A 19,581-nucleotide genomic window follows, 5' to 3' on the forward strand; every position below is an offset into this window, starting at 1 on the left:
TCCAGTGATGTGCTGAAGACAGTCTGCATAGTCTTGCAAGAACCAATCTTTAAATTTTCAAGAGTTTTGTGAGCTGGTTGTTAAATACAGCCATTAATTAAATTACATAAACTTAAAATTGAATAGATGATATTTAAAAGGTAACAAACACTAAATACTTGCCACTCTATTTTATAACATTTTACTATTACCTATGCTCTTGAGGTTATGTTTATTGTACCTGTATGGTAGAAAGACTACATAATATTGTTCTACTGTGTCTCTTTTTTAAGTCTGTGTTTGGTGAACTTACACTGGTAGCTTGAAATCGTCCATGATGGAAGTATTTAACTGTTGTGTTAGTAAACGTTTAACAACCAGTTCTCAGAGAGGGGAGAAAAAACGAAAACAAAAAAACCCTGATCTGTAGCATTTGCCAATTTCTGTGATGTAAATACTTCTACCATATCTGATTTTAAGCTACCAACTTAGATATCAATTGGCTCATAAAATTCTTGAAAATTTACCAGTTGCCTGAGCTACTTATTATAAGCCTCTCCAGTCCACCAGGGGTTCCTTCTGTACATATTTGTCATCAATCTTGTGGCTTTGTGAAATTCTGAGTTCTCAAGAGACTATGGGGAAGGTTCAATAAGAAATTTTTATTTATGTGAACCTACAGTTACATCTTTGACATGCTTCAAAACTATTTAAAATATTTTTCTTTCTTTAGCATCTGGCTGGTATGGTAATAGGAACACATGGCCTTGGGGTTATAAGGCTGTGCTCTAACCAACTGAGCTATAAAAAGGAATGAAATTCCGCCCTTTGCAGCAACATGGATGAGTCTGGAGAAAATTATGTTAAGTGAAATAAGACAAAGAAACAGAAATACCGCATGTTCTCACTCATAACTGGTTGCTAGAAAGTAAGGGAGGGAGGGAGGGATGGGAAGGAAAGAAAGAAAGAAAAGACCACAACAATATGTTGAACTTTCAGGAGAGAACAAACCTAAAGATACTAGAGATATAGGGAGAGAGGGAGGGGGTTTGGGAAGTAATAGGTCAGGCAAAGGGCATAAAGAAATATCACGATTAGTAAGAATGAATATGCTAATAATAAAATTTTTTAAAATGTTTTAATTATTTAAAATAAAAATCATTTGTTTCACAAATTTGCTTTGACTGGGTTAGGGAAATAGTAATGGAGTTCTTAAGGGTCCAAACAGAATTTTAATTGTAGCAAGGGCTCGCTTACTGGAAAAGCACATACTACTTTTCCATTTTAATTAATTTAAGGTAGATATATACTAGAATGGAATCAGAAGGGGCAGCAAAACATAATTTTGTTGGAAATAGTACTGTTGTAAATAGTCTTTCAAAACAATGAAAATTATCAGTGTGGATAAAATACAAATGGTGTTGCTTCATTTTATTATGTCAAAAGGATGTGTAATAAATGAGTTTTGGCAAAACTTTAAATATCTTACAAATTAAGAAAACAAAGTTATGAAAATATAATCTAATGACAGCAAATATATTTATATCACGAAATTACATGACAAGTGGGTCATTTATATGAGCAAGATTTTTAAGAAGCATATTAACTATTTTATAGACTAAATCACTTCATAAAAACAGCAAGTAAATATTGAACATTCTCAATCATATGATTGATATTAACTATATAGTAATTGTATAATGATTGTTTTCATGTTTCATAAAAAAAAACTAGAGCTCATATACTTTTAAAAGTTCATTTCCCAAACATTACTTCTCCCTTTACCTAGTCACATACTTTTAAGATTTGCATTACAAATGTCAGTTAAGATGGAAATGTTAATAAATTTGAGCAAAGAAATATGTCCTCAATGTACTAAACTATAAACTAGCCTTTGATTAGCAAAAACGCCCCTGGCGTTAGTAAGACAAACACATCATATTTTGTATGCCCAACAATGTCAGAAAGCAATAAAATGTTAATGTATTATAAAATTGAATAAATTAAATGAATACATACAATATGAACTCTACTAAACAAAGTATATAATATTAGAATTCTCTGTTAGATCATAATTTCTTAAAAGACTTTAGTCTTTCATTAAAAGCCAGCTATGGGAGATGTGGAAGATTCTTACATAACAGTGGTTCTCAAATTTTTGTCTCATACTCCTTCATACCTTTAAAAATTAATAAGGACCCCAAAGAGCTTTATTTATGTGTTTAATAAGTATTGATATTTACTATAACAGAAATTAAAACAAGAATTTCTGTCTCTATAAATATGATTACTCTAGGTAACTCACGTAAGTGGAATCACACAGGATTTATCTTTTTGTGAGCGAATTATTTCAATTAGCATAATGTCTTCAAGGTTCATCCACGTTATAGCATGTGTCAGAACACCCACTGTTGCACAGATCACATTTCTTTTATCCATTCATCTGTCCATGGACACTTGCACTGCTTCCACATTTGGCCATTGCAAATAATGCTGCTATGAGCATGGGTACACAAATATCTCTTTGAGTTCCTGCTTTCAGTTCTTTCAGGAATACACCCAGAAATAGAATTGCTGAGTCCTATGATAATTCTTCTTTAGTTTTTGAGGAGCCACCATATTGTTTTCCATAGTGGCTGCACATTTTACATTCCCAATAGTGTATAAGGGTTCCAATTTCTCTACACCCTTGCCGACATTTGTTCTCTAGATTTTTAAAAATTATCACTATTGCCATCCTAATGGTTTTGATGTGGTATCTCACTGTGTTTTTGATTTGCATTTCCCTAATGTTATTGACGTTGAGCACCTTTCATGTGCTTATTGTTCACATGTATATCTTCTTTGGAAAAATGCCTGTTCAAGTCCTTTGCCTATTTTTTTTTAGGTTTTTTTTTTTTTTTTTTTTTTTTTATTGTAGGAGTTCTTTATATGTTCTGAATATTAGCCACTTATCAGATATACAATTTGCAAACATTTTCTCCTATACCATGAGTTACCTTTTCAGTCTGGTGATTGCGTCCTTTAATGCATAAATTAAATTTTTCAAGACAAATATGTTTAGCCAAAACAAGGGGAAGGAATGAAAGAGCATTCATGTTAGTTGGACCAGAATGAGAGCATAAAACAAAACCTTGCGTTGGTGGTTCTGTGTGGATTGAACAAAGGGTGATCATGAAGCAGGCAGCTTTTAAAAGCTTTAGATGGTAAGCTAAGGACTACAAACTTTATCCCCAAAGTTCTGGGTAGCCAGTGCTGGGTTTTAAATCATCGGATTAATACAGGAAAACTTGGGAATTTACATGTTCTAAACACCTACTCAAATATCAGTACAGAGAGCAGTTTTTTGAGGAGCTCTCTCACCCCATTTGATCGTCCCTTCCCACCATTACTTCTGCTAGAGTTTCCTGTCACAATGCAAACAAATCTTTTAGTTTCATGCTCTCTTAGCTGTCTTGGGAGAAACTCATCTGATAAAACTAATGTAACACAAATATTAAGATCCAGGAACAGCTTAACATGTAAAACTTCTAAGATATAGCAGCAGTTTTAAAATTAAATGCCCAGATAAGAATCTGGGAGACAGCAGAGGAAGGACTCTTTCCTCTCTACATTCTGGTATACACCAGGCCAGAGAAGGCAGAAAGGGAGTAAGACTGTCGTGATGCTCCCTTTCCTCTACAGATGACCTAACCATAAAACATGGCTGCACTAATCAAATGCAGCACACTTTCCTACTAAACACAGATGTAGCCTCAGGATCCTTATTAATACTCTGTTCCACACACTGCCAATCAATAAGTGGTTGCCCTCAAGTTATGACCTATTTGCCAGGATCTCAGTCTCATGTGGGAATAACCTCCTTAGGATATTATTTTCTCAGCAGATGTCTCAAGTAAGGCTTTTGACTGTGACTCTGAAACAAGCAGCTTACGATAAAATGAAAATAGGAAATAACCTCGTACTTGCAGAGGGAAGGTCTACGGTACACCAGGCATGGAGCTGGTCTCATTCACTTAAAGTCAAGCCTCACATTCTGGCATATGTTGACCTGACTGAGAAAGCTAAAACAGTCCTAAGAACTCTGACACAAAAGCACCTGTGTTCATGTCCCAGCTGATGCCTAACAGCTCCCTGCTTCAGTTTCCTCGTCTGTGAAGTATGAATGATGATAACAAACTTTCTCATATTGTTGCAATGATTAGCGGCATTAATATATGTAAAGCACTTAGGATAGCAGTTGGCAAATAATAAGTATACATAAGTAAGTGCTACTCTTATTGGAAAATTTAATCTCCTATACAAATGTAATATTCCTTTATATAAATTTATAACTCTTCACTGAGATCTTCGCTTCTATTTGAGTAAATATAGTTTTCATCTGTAGTAGCATCTTCTATACCTGCTCTTTCCTATTAAACTCTTGCTTTGTTTTATTTTTAAACAGCATCAAAACAGAGAAATTTGAAAATTTTTCTTATAAAAATATGGGGATTTTCTGCAACCTCATGGGCTTCACTTCACGTGCTCATTCATTCTTTCTATAAATGTTTATTAGCCAGGCGCTAATTTCATTTCCTAAAGGTTTGATTGATTCATACTGGTAATTCCCAGTTTTACTGAAACTCTAGATGTCCATACTTAAATGTATTCTTACATTCAATAAATATGTTGAGCAAGAATCCTATGTAACAGTATAATGTTTTAGGCAATGGAGTTGAATTCTCAAAAAAAAATTTTTTTTTTATAAATATGCTACATGTTACATTTTTAAAATGTGTATGGGGAAAATATAAGAAGTCTTTTATAGTGAAAAATTATTTTTAAAATAATTGAGTTTAACATCAATCCTCTTTCTAACTTTCCTTTTAGAATAACACCAAAAAGAACTGAAGTCATATATTATAACTTCCGGTAATTTTACATATTCTAAATTTCCTTCCCTTATATTAGAATTTCACATAAAGCACTTTTTGATAGTACTGTAGAATTTAATTTTTTTAGCCCCACAGTAAAAGGATGTACATAAAGCTGAATAGGTACTATGACATGAAGACAATTACAGACCAAATAGAAATCTAAGTGGCTCCACTAAATTATCTACAAAAATATTTAAAGCTATGAGAATAGTTAATAAGCTCATCTGAAATAAATTTAATAAATATTTGATGAGGAAAATAAATGATTGTTTATATGTGCTTTAGATAATCCCTTTAACTGAAAAACATCATACAAATTCTAAAATAAGGAGTTTTAGCCATGATTTATCTAAAGACCCTGAACTTTTAAAACCGTTAGCCTGAGATCAATTTCTAAAACGTCCCTAGAAATAATAGTTATTTTATTGATTTTGAGTTCGTGGTGTTTACAATGACTGTAGGATAAATCATTCCCTTCATCATTTTTGTCTTTTCATGTTCTATTGTTTCAGAAGTTTGAGAACCACTCACTGTTCTGTCGCATCTCTGCTCAATGTTTTGTGCTCTATGAGTTCTTCTTGATAATATTTCATGATTTAGACAGATGAGAGAGACGAGTGCTTTCCTTCTTCCTGAATCCTATCACTCAAGGTATACTTTTTCCCAATTATACCCAATGTTTTATCTTTAGGTTTTAAATTTTACCAAGACCAAAGAGAACATTCATTTACTCCACTTGAAAATAGTAAAGTCACATAGGTTCTATAAAAAGTTTGCAGCAAAACTTTATTCCTTGATATTTCACAAACATACTATAGATACGTAAAAGTTTTTGTTTCAATTACAAAAGGTAAGCCACTGCATTAAGATATGTGCAATTATCAGTTGATACAGACAAAACAAACCACCAAACAAACGTGCTGATGAGTTCCGAGGAGGCAACAATCAGTCTGCAAGACTGAACTTCAGTCCATTGATTTTTTTCATACTAAATAAAAAGTACAGATTGTGAAAATTCATTTAAAATATGTATCATCCAATCTCCTTCAAACCTTTTAATAACTTCACATTGCTCTTAAAGACCAAAACCTTAAACATATCCTAAAGGTCCTACAAGACAGGTCCCTGCCCACTTCTCCATCCTCTTCCTCCACAATGCTCCAACGAAGTCCCTTCCTGCTTTGGAGTCTTCCCATCACTTCCTCCCTTCCTCCCTTCTATTTAGCCAATTATAGTCACCCTTCAGGCCTCAGCCTAAACTCTACTGTTTCAGGGAACCCTTTCCTAATTCCCAGATGAGATTAGATCCTCTTGCTACATGCGCTCATTGCACACTGCCCTTTCTTTTTAACAGTTCTTATAACTGAGTTTAATAATGATGATCTAATTACTTGCTTACTATTTTTTGCCCATTGTAATCTCCATTACAGCCGAATCCATGTCTAATGGTTGGCAAATGCAAAGAACATAGTAGATATTTGGTAAATTTGAGTAAAATAAAATGTAAGCCTAAAATGACGACCTGGGACCAAAACTGAGCTGTGTGCTTTCCAGACCCCAGTTCAGCTACCAACTTAAGGAATGCAAATCAAAACCACAATGAGCTATCATCTCACTCCAGTTAGAATGACTATTATCAACAAGACAAAAAATAACAAATGCTGACAAGGATGAGGATAAAAAGGAACTCCCCTATAGTGCTAATGGTAGTATAAATTGGTATAGTCACTGCAGAAAACAGTACGGAGGTTTCTCACAGAACTAAAAATAGATCTACCCTACAACCCACCTATCTCACTACTGGGTATATATCCAAAGGAAATGAAATCAGTGTATCAAAAAGACACCTGCTCTCCTATGGTCACTGCAGCACTATTCACAATAGCCAAGAGACGGAATCAACATAAATGTCTATCAATGGATGAATGAATAAAAAAACTGTGGTATATATATATATACACAATAAAATACTACTCAGCTATTTTTTAAAAATGATATTCTATCATTTGCAGCAACATGGATGGATGTTGCTGGATGGATGGAACCATCATGTTAAGTGAAGTAAGCCAGGCACAAAAAGACAAATACCACATGAAATCACTCACATGTGGAATAAAACAAAACAAAACTAAACAAAAATTGGTTCTCACAGAGGTACAGAGTAGAATAACGGTTATGGGTGCAGGAGGCCAGGGGAAGGAGTGGTGACTAATGGGTACAAAACTCCACTATCTACCCTAAGTGAATCATTTTGTAGTTTATGCATGTATTAAAACAACACACTGTGCCCCCATAAATATGTACAAGGTTAAAAAAATAAAATGTCACTTGAAATAGTAAAAAAAGACCTTTATATTTCCTAGATATTATGCTAGATTTTTTCAGATATACACAGTCAACAACACTGAAATAATCTTATTCTTTGATTATGCGTTTATTATCTGACTTCCACTATAAGAATGTGATCTTCTTGAAGAGAGGAAGTTTATATTGTATTCTTTGTTCAATTATACAGTCACACCAGGTACTCAATAAATGTGTGTTAACTGGCATACTGAATGACTGACTAGCCTGAAAAACAATTAATCCCTTGGAACGTTCCAGGTACAACTAAGCACTCAAATGGGTATTTCTATAAATGATTATTCAATCTTAGGTAAAATAATTTACATCATTGTTAAATGTTCAGGAAGCTTTTAAGAGGTTGAATTCTTAAGAAAACAAAGCTGAGAAACGATTATGCCACTTACAATTTATTTTTAAAAATCTGTTACATGAAACAAAATGTTAAATGCTGAAAAGAATTCTATTAAATAGACACAACTATTTTTAGCAAACATCTTTTTCTAGAACATGTACAATTAGAAGATACAAATTTTTATATGAAGAAACATCAATGAAAACAAGTGTTTTCAAAAATCTGATAGCTTATAACATTTTCACTAGTTAGAACCCCTTGTAAACAAGATTTTTACTTAGGAAATGACTTTGAATGCATAAATGATAGCTACCACTAACAGGAACTTCACAGGTACTATAAAAACTGCTTCAGAAATCCATTTAGTCTGTACCAAAGCTATTGTATTTATCTGAATTGGTTTCATAATCTCTAACAATATTTGAATGATATGACAATGTTTAAAATTATCAAAATCCCAATCGATTTGGTTGAATTGATATGGAGCCTTAGTTATAAGGCACAAGCCACTTCACTAACCTGGCCAAATACTTTCAAAAATAATATATCAAACGTACACCTTTATGATAATATGAATACACAATTAACAAAATTGATGGAATATATCAAATAACTCTTCGCAAATGAATTAATATCAACTTTATCTCCTTTTTAGTTACCAGATGGTGGACTCATGTTTATTTGTAATTCAGATCAAGGCATTCAACCCATTTTCTGGTTTCCATTACAAAACAAATAAATAAAATATAAGAAAGTTCTATGTCAGAACATAATTTCCATAAAGGAGAAAAAATTAATTTCAAGGAAAAGACAGAAAAGTGTTCAAAATCAAGTTCCATGTAAACTGTACTAATAGTTGAATTAATTAGTGTCCTACTTACTAAAACCTTCCAACACTGCATGTTTTGGCAAAGTAATTCATGCCCCCATTAATTTAATATCCCATTATATTACATATACTAGCATAGAAACCATCTGTTATATATTAAACAGTACAAATGCAATTTAATCTGAATTTTAGGTGATCAAATAGTAGGTTTAGAGGGCATAATTTAAATCCTACTTATTCTAAGCATAAATATCTACCAGTTTTATTTGACTGAAAATTAAATCCCATTTCTAGAATCATGGAAAGGAGGAAAAAATAGGTAATAACTACATTCTTTGAGTAAAAAGAAAACTATTCATGTATTTGTTAATAAAATTTAAGATAGTCGATCTTCAAATATTTTCATTATTAATTATTTGAAGTTTATAAGTATGCTGACAGTGGTATGGTCTGCTATTAAAATAATAAAAATTACTGGCCACAAAAGATGACATTCTAATCTTAATTTGTAAATGATCTGGGTTTAATCAATCATCCTCTGGAGGAACAAATAACTTGCCTTTAGGAAATTAATATGATTACATTTTTGTTTTTTTAAAAATTAATCCACTTATTTTAAATATTCTAATACCAAAAGATATAAGGACAGTTATGCTGACTTCACTTACCCATGCACTCTTTTCTATCTAATGCCACCAACACTGCCTTTACATTAGTAGCTAAAAGGAGACCCTGCTGGTAGTCGAGGTAACTGATGATTCTCCCGCACATAACTAAAACATAGGAATGGCATGAGGGTGTGCAAGTGTGCTCTATCTTAGAATGCTCTCAGAAGACATGCAGATTCTTGGATCTTTATCATATCCTAATATTTATCCAATAATTTTATATTTATACTTTGTATAACTATAGATGTGTATTTATACTTTGATAAATATAGATGTGTAGAAGTTAAATAGTTTAGCAATCTGAGTCTTTAAAGGTACCAGCTAGGCCTATTAAATTTACATTGCATTAAAATTAGCATAAAAATATAACATTTAGTGAAACAATATACCATCTAAATAATTTTTCTTTCCTGTGTTTTTTCCAAATAGAAGTATAGGAGTTTGATGAAACCTGTTCAAAATTCTGCTTAGAAGTTATATTCTGCTCTGAGGAGGTACAATCCTTAATGCTTTCTGAGGAAATTCTTACACATTCTCTAAATGAGTAGAACATGTCATAAAAGAAATAAGTGTAATCCCCAATTTCTAAAAATCACTTAAACATTGGTTGTTTGGAATTTAGGTTCAGAGGTCAACCTTCAAAAGGCAATTTGCCTCTCCACTGTTAGACAGAAAGTTATACATTTGAAATGAAAATGGTATGAAAGCAATAAAATTAAACTGAAAACAATAACAATAAAAAAAGACCTTTGAAATTCAAATCTTTGAAGACATGTGCTGGTTCAGCTTTCCCAAAAGCCCCTTGTCTCTATCAAAACAAATTAGACAGTGATGGAGTTTGGATTACTGTCCTCCCAGAACTCATGTGGAAGTATAATCCCCAGCGTGGCAGTGCTGGGAGCTGTTTCAGTCATGGGGCAGATCCCTCATGAATGGACTAATGCTCTCCTTGGGGGTGGGAGTAGGGAGTGAGTTCTTGCTCTATTAGTTCCCGTAAGAGCTGGTTGTTTATAGGTCCCTGGCACCTCCTCTCTCTCTCTCTGGCTGCCTGCCGTTTTCTGCCATGAGTAGAAGCAGCCTGAGGCCTGCACCAGATGCAGCTGTCCCAGAATCATGAGCCAAATAAACCTCTGTTCTTTATCAATTACCCAGTCTCAGGTATTCTGTTACAGCAACACAAAACGGACTAATACAGACAGTGACCCATTGTCGTCCCTTCCTGCTCTCCATAAGACTTCTCTGACTCATAATCTATAAGTTTGGACTATGCTTTAACCCACTGTCACACTAACTAGGAGAAAACAGTAAGTTACAGCTCTTTCCTTCTATTTGTTAGACTGTGAACCACTTAACAATAATCCCAGTATCTACACAGTGCTTGACACATAGTTTGATGAATGAATAAAAACACAACATACCTCAAGGGATTTAAAAATAAATATTGTATGGTCCTTTCCCTCAAGAAGATTTTAAAAGAGTATGGAAGAGATAAGCACAAAAGTAGTTCTGGTGTCAGCACATTGTGATACCCAAGTGTGTAGTGACAAGCACCACAATGGTTCACTTGGAGGTTTAGAATCTAACCCTACCTAATTCCTTCATTCATTCAAAAATACAGAGCCCCCTACTATGTGTCAGGTGTGTTGTTAGGTGAAGGGTACAAAAATGTCTATGATGCCGATAGCCAATGCCTTCAAACTGCTCTTATGGTTACTGTCTGATGACTATCAAAAACGAGATGCCTGACCCCTGACGATCCTTTAGCTTCCCTTGGCACGGTTTCAATATCTGCCAAATGAACATAACTATACCTAAACTTCACTAATTGTAATCAGATGTAAAGAATGAATATATGAGAAAGGCCTTGGAAATTAAAACCACTCTACAAACACACAATACTGATGCATTATCACTGTACTTTACTTGAAATATGCCATGCATTCCCTATTATTTAAAGTATTTTGTTTATGAGCACCAAACAGTGGGTACTCAATAAAATACTGAATAAATAAAGGAGGATTAACTACTTTTTGGACAGCACAAGGTCATCACTGAAAAGCAACTGTAAGCAATATGGACACCGACAATTGTAAAAGCAAATATAGTTTCGTAACTTAAATAATCACCCCTTTCATTTGTTTATAAATTCAAATTTTTATATATGATCTTTCTGCAAGCAGAATATACTTATACACAATTTTCTATTTCTATAGTGTGTATCTTTTCCATATGAGGCTGGTTAATCAGTGATTACAAAATAAAAATAAAATAGATGTTTACTGAGTACTTAAAAAGTACAAAGCACTGTGCAAATTATTTCAGCACAGTGTTCCTAACTTCATTTTCTTTTTCTAAATGACACAAAATGAAATAATCTGGATATACTTGTCTCATTTTCAACAAACTATTCTCTAACACCTTCTATCTGTCACAGTTTCTGTTCTGGGATCCACTCATTGAAATAGAAACAATCCCTGGAAATCAACTCCACAAAAATTTTCTTCCACAAAAAGTTTTTAATGAAGGGACTTGGAAGAGAACAGGAGATTTTTAAAAAATAACATGGAGAAAGCAAAGGAGGAAGGAAGAGAGAGAGGAGGAAGGGAAAAGGGCAGGAAAATTTTCTTTTAAACAGTCTTAAGGGCCATGCTGCAGGATTTTGCTGAACATGAAGTAGTACATGATGTGAGAAATTGGTTAATGGACACAAGGAATGATCGCATTTTGTAATGACAAACATGCTAATTATCCTGATTTTATCATCACATATTGTACACAGGAATTGATATTCGACTCTGTACTCCACAAATACATTTAATCAATTATTTTTCAATTAATAATAATAATAATACTGAGATATATCCTTTTGATAAACTCCCTTAGAAAGAGGCGGTAAAGAGGATCTCACCAGACTAGACAGCAGAATTAAAGGTTCCTCTTTTTAGAATTCCATTACAAGCTGCCCGCACCCCTGTTCACTACTCCTGCATTCTTCCATGTGGTTACTTCTGTACTTGCCCCTGCCACTAGATGGTAAACTCCAAGTCACCTCTCACTCAGCTTCTTTTCATTCACAGCCTCATCCATAGGCTCTAGCCCTCTGCAGAGCAAAGTCAAAAGCATCTCCTTATACAATCAAACTGGGGGAGGGGCGGCAACACCTGAGCCAGGTTTCAGTTACATGTTGCTATTTTCAACAATAATTTAACCCTTCAGTATATGTATTAAAGAGTTTAAAGTATTATTTGATTAACTAAATACAGAAAACAGAGATTTGGAAGATATGGAATGACACATTTAAATATTTATAAAAATTCAACAGTTCTTCCACAGGAAGACTAAAATGGTAGGTAAAATTTTTCATTTTCTAAGACCTGTACTCAATTTCATATCCTACAGAGATCACACATTTTTACAACATATTATTATCCTTCATTGTACTGCACGTTGAAATTTGATGTGCTTTAAGCAAAGCTCAGCCACATGTTTTGTAAGTGTTAAACATCTCTGTTTTCAAACGCTTGAGGTTTGTAATAACTGAAATATGCTGTGTCAAACTTTGCTCTTGATTTTAAATACTACATCTGTTTTGAGAAGAAAATACCTATCTCTGACTTATTTTTTCTCTCCTTCCCTCCCTCCCAATCCACACATACATGCATACACATACACACACACTGATATACACTTACTTTAAAAACTATTTCATATTTTAGTGAGAACGTACTCTTTAAAATATTTACCTCTTTTTATTATTAAAATCATGTAAGAAAATTACAGAAACTAAAAACTAGAGTGAGGAATATTATCTACACTTCTAGCATCATAAAATGTTAATAATAATCATTTTTATACTATAAATATAGAATCTTTTTACACCAACAACATTCCTCCAAATTAGCATTTTTGTTTTAATATATAACGTATTCATATAGTAAAAATTATACATAAAATTAATTGCCACCGTAAAAAAAATATTCAGTGAAATGAGAAGTCAAGTTTGGCCAAATATAAATTCATTTAAAACCAAAATAAAATTGACACTACAATATTCAAATCACAGATATATATTCAATTTGAGGGAAAATGTACTAGATTTCACATCCCTTTTGAGCCTATGTTTCTTTTTTCATAAACATAACTGCTTCTTAAGCAGTCTCTATGTTAAAAAATAAATGCATTTTAGGGATTAAGAATACGACATACAAAGGGAACCCTCCTGTAGACAGCTACTTTGCAGAAAATTAAATGCGCTTGGAATCCCAGGAATCCAAAAGTTAAAACTGTGTCTCTCTACTCTTTTTCTAATTTCTCTATAATTTAAGTCCAACATGTACTTGTTCTACTACTGAAAGCTTCATGACAATAAACGTTCTGTTAGAGTTTATGAGTGTGAATGAAAAGTCAAACGCCAGGTCAACAGTTCTTTCCCTACTATGCGTATATAAAAATTGTTCTAAGATTTCTTTTCGTAAAACAAATAATATAAATATATCTTTGAAATACATACAAACAATATTTTTCTAATAATTAGTAATAACCATTAAATAAAAGCAAGTGTAACTGATTTCTGCATAAGTGTTGTCATATCTAAATCAAGTGAATTCTCAAGAATTACTTGTCAAGTTTTTTTTTTTAAGTCAAGAATATTTCTTTTGCATTTACTTCTTTCTACTTTACTTAGCTTGTAAAACAGACTAAAACTCTGACAGAATTAAAATGTTAAACATTTGCCTACTTTATATTTTGCCATCTAGAACATATTAAATGCTTGTTTTTTTTGCCATAAGTTAGAAAAAGTTGGTTTAAAATTGGTCGACACTCAATCTGAATGAGATCTTACCTTCTGGTTTGTTGTTTTTCCTCTTCAGCCATTTTTCTACAGTCTCTGCACTAACACTTTCAGATACAAATTCATCTAAAACCTGGGGGTGAAGAGAAAGATATGCCTTCACTTTTTCATCTGTCAAACCTGTAAAAGAATTGAAAAGAGTAAAATTCACCTATACAACATCTTCATCTATGTGAAAGATATTTTACAATGACACATATGCTAAGAACCAGTACCCTCTTTTATACCAAAGAGAGGGCTAGCGAGAGCAGAAATGGGGGAGTTACTGCTCATGGCTACAGAGGTTCTGCTTGGAGTCAAGGCAAAGTCTTGGAAGTAGACAGGGCAATGACTGCATTGTTGGAGAAACAGACTAGGCAAGAAGCGAGCGACCCCACACTTGGAGGGTTGGAGAGCCAGAGGTTTACTACGCTAGCAGGCCCAGACAGACTACTGCCTGAAAAAATCTGGACCCTGAGCCCAGGTCCCACAGGACTAATGTAGGCAAACTTCTCCAGGTTTTAGGCATTGCTTTCTCAGCATTCATGTTGTCTAGGCAGATAAGCAAGTTACAGAAGCCAAAAATGCAAGCAGTGTTTAGAGGCCAGACCAGTGCAACAAGCAAACATTGTTTCAAAGACAAAATATTACTTCAAGGACAAAACAGGCTTATGAGAAAGTTACTTTGGCATTTTTTCCCAACAGCATGACACTATGAATATAATTAATGCCACTAAACTGTACGCCTGAAGTGGTTAAAACATTTTTTATGCTATGTATATATTTACCACAATAAAAAGTAATTTTAAAAAATAATGTAAAGCTAGAAATTTAGCGATTTTTAATTGTAGATATTACATCACGTTACACAGCTGTTTTCTAACAGCTTTGTAAATTTTAGTGTTATGTAAAAACTGATTCTGTGATAAAATGTTGTGCATTAAACCTTACAAAGAGCTTATTTGTTTGTAAACAGTTATCATAAATTTAATAGTCAAAGCAAGGGATAGTAGCAAATAGGAGAATCTAGCACTGAAACATTATAGCTGCTAAAAAATGTTTAATAAATAAATAAATTCCTATCTTTTATTGCCTTACAACACAAATTCTTCCTTTTCTCAGAGGCACTAAACCCAATGGTATAACAAATGTTCAGTTCATAAGAATCTTGACATTTGCTCATTGAAACTCTAGACAGTTTTACTGAAATATTTTCAGTCTAATGATAACTATTAAATATACATAGGATTTTCAAACATGTTTTCATATTGAACATATAAAATTACATGTTTTCCAATTGGTGCTTCATGTTGGTATGCCACTTCATTAAACAACCTCAAACACAAACAGGCTATGAATAATTATTCTCAGTGATGGTAATTATTTTTACTACTGCATCTCCTCTGTGAATTATTTAAATAAATTATCTTCCTTAGAGATTATTAGATAAAAAAGGCAATGAAAAATTGTACTTTGAGACAGAAAAGAAAGGAAACATATCTTTATGACTTCAGGGAGTAGGCTGTATGTCTTCCCAAACAGACAAGCACAAAATTTATATATGTTTTGATTAATTCTGCAGGGAGCTAAAGTCACAACTGTTAGGATTCTACAACAGAATGGTATCATTGAGAAGGCAAATGATTTCTTTCAATGAAATCAGTACTTAAATAGTCAATTTAAACATACATATATGTACATACATATATATAAAATATAAATATAGTTGTATTAGAGAAAAGAAAAATAAGACCCCTGTCTAGATTCACCCTGCAAAAGAGTGTGGTGGTGTAAAATTCCGTTTGAGAAATTCTACAAGGTACTAAAGACGACGACTCATTAGAGTTTCACCTCCTGACAGAGCAAGTTGTGGTCCCAACATACAAAAGGCACAGGGTGTTGAAGTGAGCCGATAGCATACTTGACCTTTGAGAAGACAATGTAAATTTCATACTCTCTTTGATTATGTCCCACACAGTGGGACATTCTCAACACCTGATTCCTTCTTAAAGCTTCCTTCCATCAGTTACAAGACACAGCACTATACAGTTCTTACATTAACTTTTTAACCGCTCTTGATTTCTGTTTTCTCCTCAACAATCCATGATGAAGGCGCCAAAACCTGAATCAGGAATCTTAATATATTTTTGATCTCCAGTCCTCAGATATTTTTCCATCACCTCAATCAAGCTCTAACTGAAGTCAAAAACTAAATGAGTCACTTCCTTCCCACTTTTTCCCAAAGAGATTTTAAATCACAATTTTCCTTTTTCTGTTACTATTACTCTTCATTTCCCCAGAAACCCAGGCTGAAAATACAAAATTATAACTGACCCATCCCTCCTTGTCATCACATTCCATCTTAGTGGATTATCATACAAGTCCTATTTGCCAAATTACTTCTCAGATATACAAAAAAACTCTTAAACCTCAACAATAAGAAAACTAACAACCCAATTAAAAAATGAACCAAAAAAATGGTGCAGCCTCTATGGAAAATGGTATGGAGGTTCCTCAAACAATTGCAGATAGATCTACCATACGACCCAGCTATCCCACTGTTGGGAATATACCCAGAGGAATGGAAATCATCAAGTCGAAGGTATACCTGTTCCCCAATGTTCATCGCAGCACTCTCTACAACAGCTAAGAGTTGGAACCAGCCCAAATGTCCATCATCAGAGGAGTGGATACGGAAAATGTGGTACATCTACACAATGGAATACTACTCAGCTATAAAAACGAATGAAATACTGCCATTTACAACAACATGGATGGACCTTGAGAGAATTATATTAAGTGAAACAAGTCAGGCACAGAAAGAGAAATACCACATGTTCTCACTTATTGGTGGGAGCTAAAAATTAATATATAAATTCACACACACACACACACACACACACAAACGGGGGGGGGAAGAAGATATAACAACCACAATTACTTGAAGTTGATACGACAAGCAAACAGAAAAGACATTGTTGGGGGGGAGGGGGGAGGGAGAAGGGAGGGAGGTTTTGGTGATGGGGAGCAATAATCAGCCACAATGTATATTGACAAAATAAAATTAAAAAAAAAAAAAAAAAATGAACCAAACATCTGAACAGACACCTCACCAAAGAAGAGATAGATATGACAAATAAATACATAAAAAGATACTCATTTGTCATTAGTGAATTGAAGTTAAAACAAAAATGAGATTCTATTACACACCTATTAGAATGGCTAAAAGCCAAAAACCTGAAAGCACCAATTGTTGACTTGATTGCAGACCAACAAAAATTCTCATTCATTGCTGATAAGAATGCAAAATTGTGCAGTTACTTTGGAAGACTGGCAGTTTCTTCCCAAGCTAAATACAGTTTTTCTGTTTGACCCAACAACCACACTACTAGGTATTTACCTAACTGATACAAAAATGTATGTCTATTCCAAAACCTGCATGTGAGGGGAGGAATTGGTAAAAGGACATGAAAATCAACTACACTGCATATTGGTAAATTAAAAAATAAAATAAAAAATTATAAAAACTAATTAATTTTTTAAAAGACCCCTGCATGTGAATGTTTATGGCAGCTTTATTCATTATCATCCACATCTCGAAGCACCTAAGATATCCTTCAGTAAGTAAATAGATAAAAAACTGTCGTACAACCATACAACTAAGTATTATCAGCAATAAAAAGAAATGAGCTAGGGCCGAGCCCGTGGCGCACTTGGTAGAGTGCTGCGCTGGGAGCGCGGCGACGCTCCTGCCGCGGGTTCGGATCCTATATAGGACTGACCGGTGCACTCACTGGCTGAGTGCCGGTCACGAAAAAACGACAAAAAAAAAAAAAGAAATGAGCTATTAAGCCATGAAAAGACATGGATGAGTCTTAAACACACATTGCTAAGAGAAAAAAAGCCACTCTGAAAAGGCTACATGTTATATAATTCCAACAACATAACATTCTAGAAAAGCCAAAACTATAGAGATAGTAAAAAGATCAGTGACTGCCAGGAGTCCAGGTGGAAGGAAAGAGGCTGAATGGATGAAACAAGGAGGGTGATGAGACTATTCCACGTGATACTGTAATGATAAATACATGGCACTATGCATTTGCCAAAATCCACCGAACTTTAGAGCACAAGGAATAAATTATAATGCAAGCAAATTTTTTAAAAAATCCCTTAGAAGGTTAGGGGATCCCCAGGATGGAAGGAAGAATGTGACAAATGAATCTAAATGCATTATAAATGTATATGAAACAACTTCACTGAAGGGGGTGGAGAGATAAGGTGCTGACCTGTATTATTTTGAAAATGAGTGGAGTCTGTAAGACTAAATACAAAACAAACTGTATATAAGCACTATACTCTAGCTGATAAAGTTGTTATTCCATGAGGGTAGAGTTGAACAACTCTGAGCTTAACACGACTATGCATACATGCTTAAATTGGACAATTAAATAAACGGTTGTTAGACTGTGGGAATAAGATTTCTCAATGGTAGAGTGGGATGTTACAGATAAGCAAAATGAAGAGTTTAGAATGACCCATGTGGTAATGGATTAGAGCTGGACTATCAGTATGAACTTATGTATGACAGCACAGACACAGATGGTTACGTATAGAAATACTGGTAGATAGGTATACATGAGGGTACTTCTAAAGTTCATGCGAAAGATTCGTATTATCTTTTAATTCTAATTTTCCATGAACTTTTTGAATTACCTTCATATACTCAGGTTAGTACACAAATATTTTACCTTTCTATGTTAGCTGAGAAGGCCTAGAAGCAACAATATCCCAGTACTAATGAGCACATGTAGCACCCAGCTCTTGGTTTCTAATACCATTCTCCAATAAAAGGTTAATAATTTTAGGAGAGGAACAGAAAATACATAAGATAAGTTTGGAACAGCCAATGATTGAAAATTTGCCACCAATAATCCATAAAAAATCATACAAAAAGACTAATAAAAATAACTATTGCAAGGTAACATGTATATTTGAACCAATACATTTTAAATATTGTGTTTCTGCTAACAAACTACATCCTTTCATCTCTGCAATATTTTGCCAGAGTGCAAACAGATAAGACTAATTAAACTGACTTTCATTTTTCAACATCTGGCAGGGGTGCCAATGAGCAGGAGCTGGTTTAAAGTCATGAGAGAAAGAAGCGAAGCACAAGGGCATTGATAGACTGAATGATCAGACTAAGTCAGAAAGAGTTGGATGAATTTTATTAATTTTCACAATGCAATTTACAAGTGCCCACCAATAATGTCATGAAAGATTACAATCTAAACAAAACCAAAGCTGAAAAGCAGAATGATGCATCTAATGGTTAGATTTAAGTAACTCTGAAGATGTATAACAAAAAGCATAATAAACACTGATAAAGATTTTAGTAAAGGTAACTGTTTCTGTGGCTGGTAATTCAGCCAGCAACCTGGGGTATAGATAAGGAATAGATTTTCTTTTAAAGAAATAGACAAACAGATGGATAAAAGTCACATCAATATCTCCTACTTCAACCTTCTGTTATTGAACTACACAGTAGTAATGAAAAGAATTAGCACCATTTGGGTTTCCAGGCAGGTAAAGCAAAATATCAATAACAAAATACTAACATCAATGATGATACATTTTTATGTCTTTTAAAATAGTAG

The 19,581-nt window shown here is 33.7% G+C and overlaps 1 protein-coding gene across 1 annotated transcript in view; it reads right to left on the reverse strand.

The window, feature by feature from the left end:
* Positions 1–19,581, reverse strand: part of PDE10A (phosphodiesterase 10A) — a 307,572-nt gene that overhangs the window by 159,231 nt on the left and 128,760 nt on the right. Inside the window, exon 2 of the mRNA XM_063098382.1 lies at positions 13,937–14,065. Coding sequence (XP_062954452.1) covers positions 13,937–14,065 — 129 coding nt within the window. The remainder of the gene's footprint in view (positions 1–13,936; positions 14,066–19,581) is intronic.

The sequence above is a fragment of the Cynocephalus volans genome, chromosome 5 (assembly GCF_027409185.1).
Source record: "Cynocephalus volans isolate mCynVol1 chromosome 5, mCynVol1.pri, whole genome shotgun sequence".
NCBI lineage: Eukaryota > Metazoa > Chordata > Mammalia > Dermoptera > Cynocephalidae > Cynocephalus > Cynocephalus volans.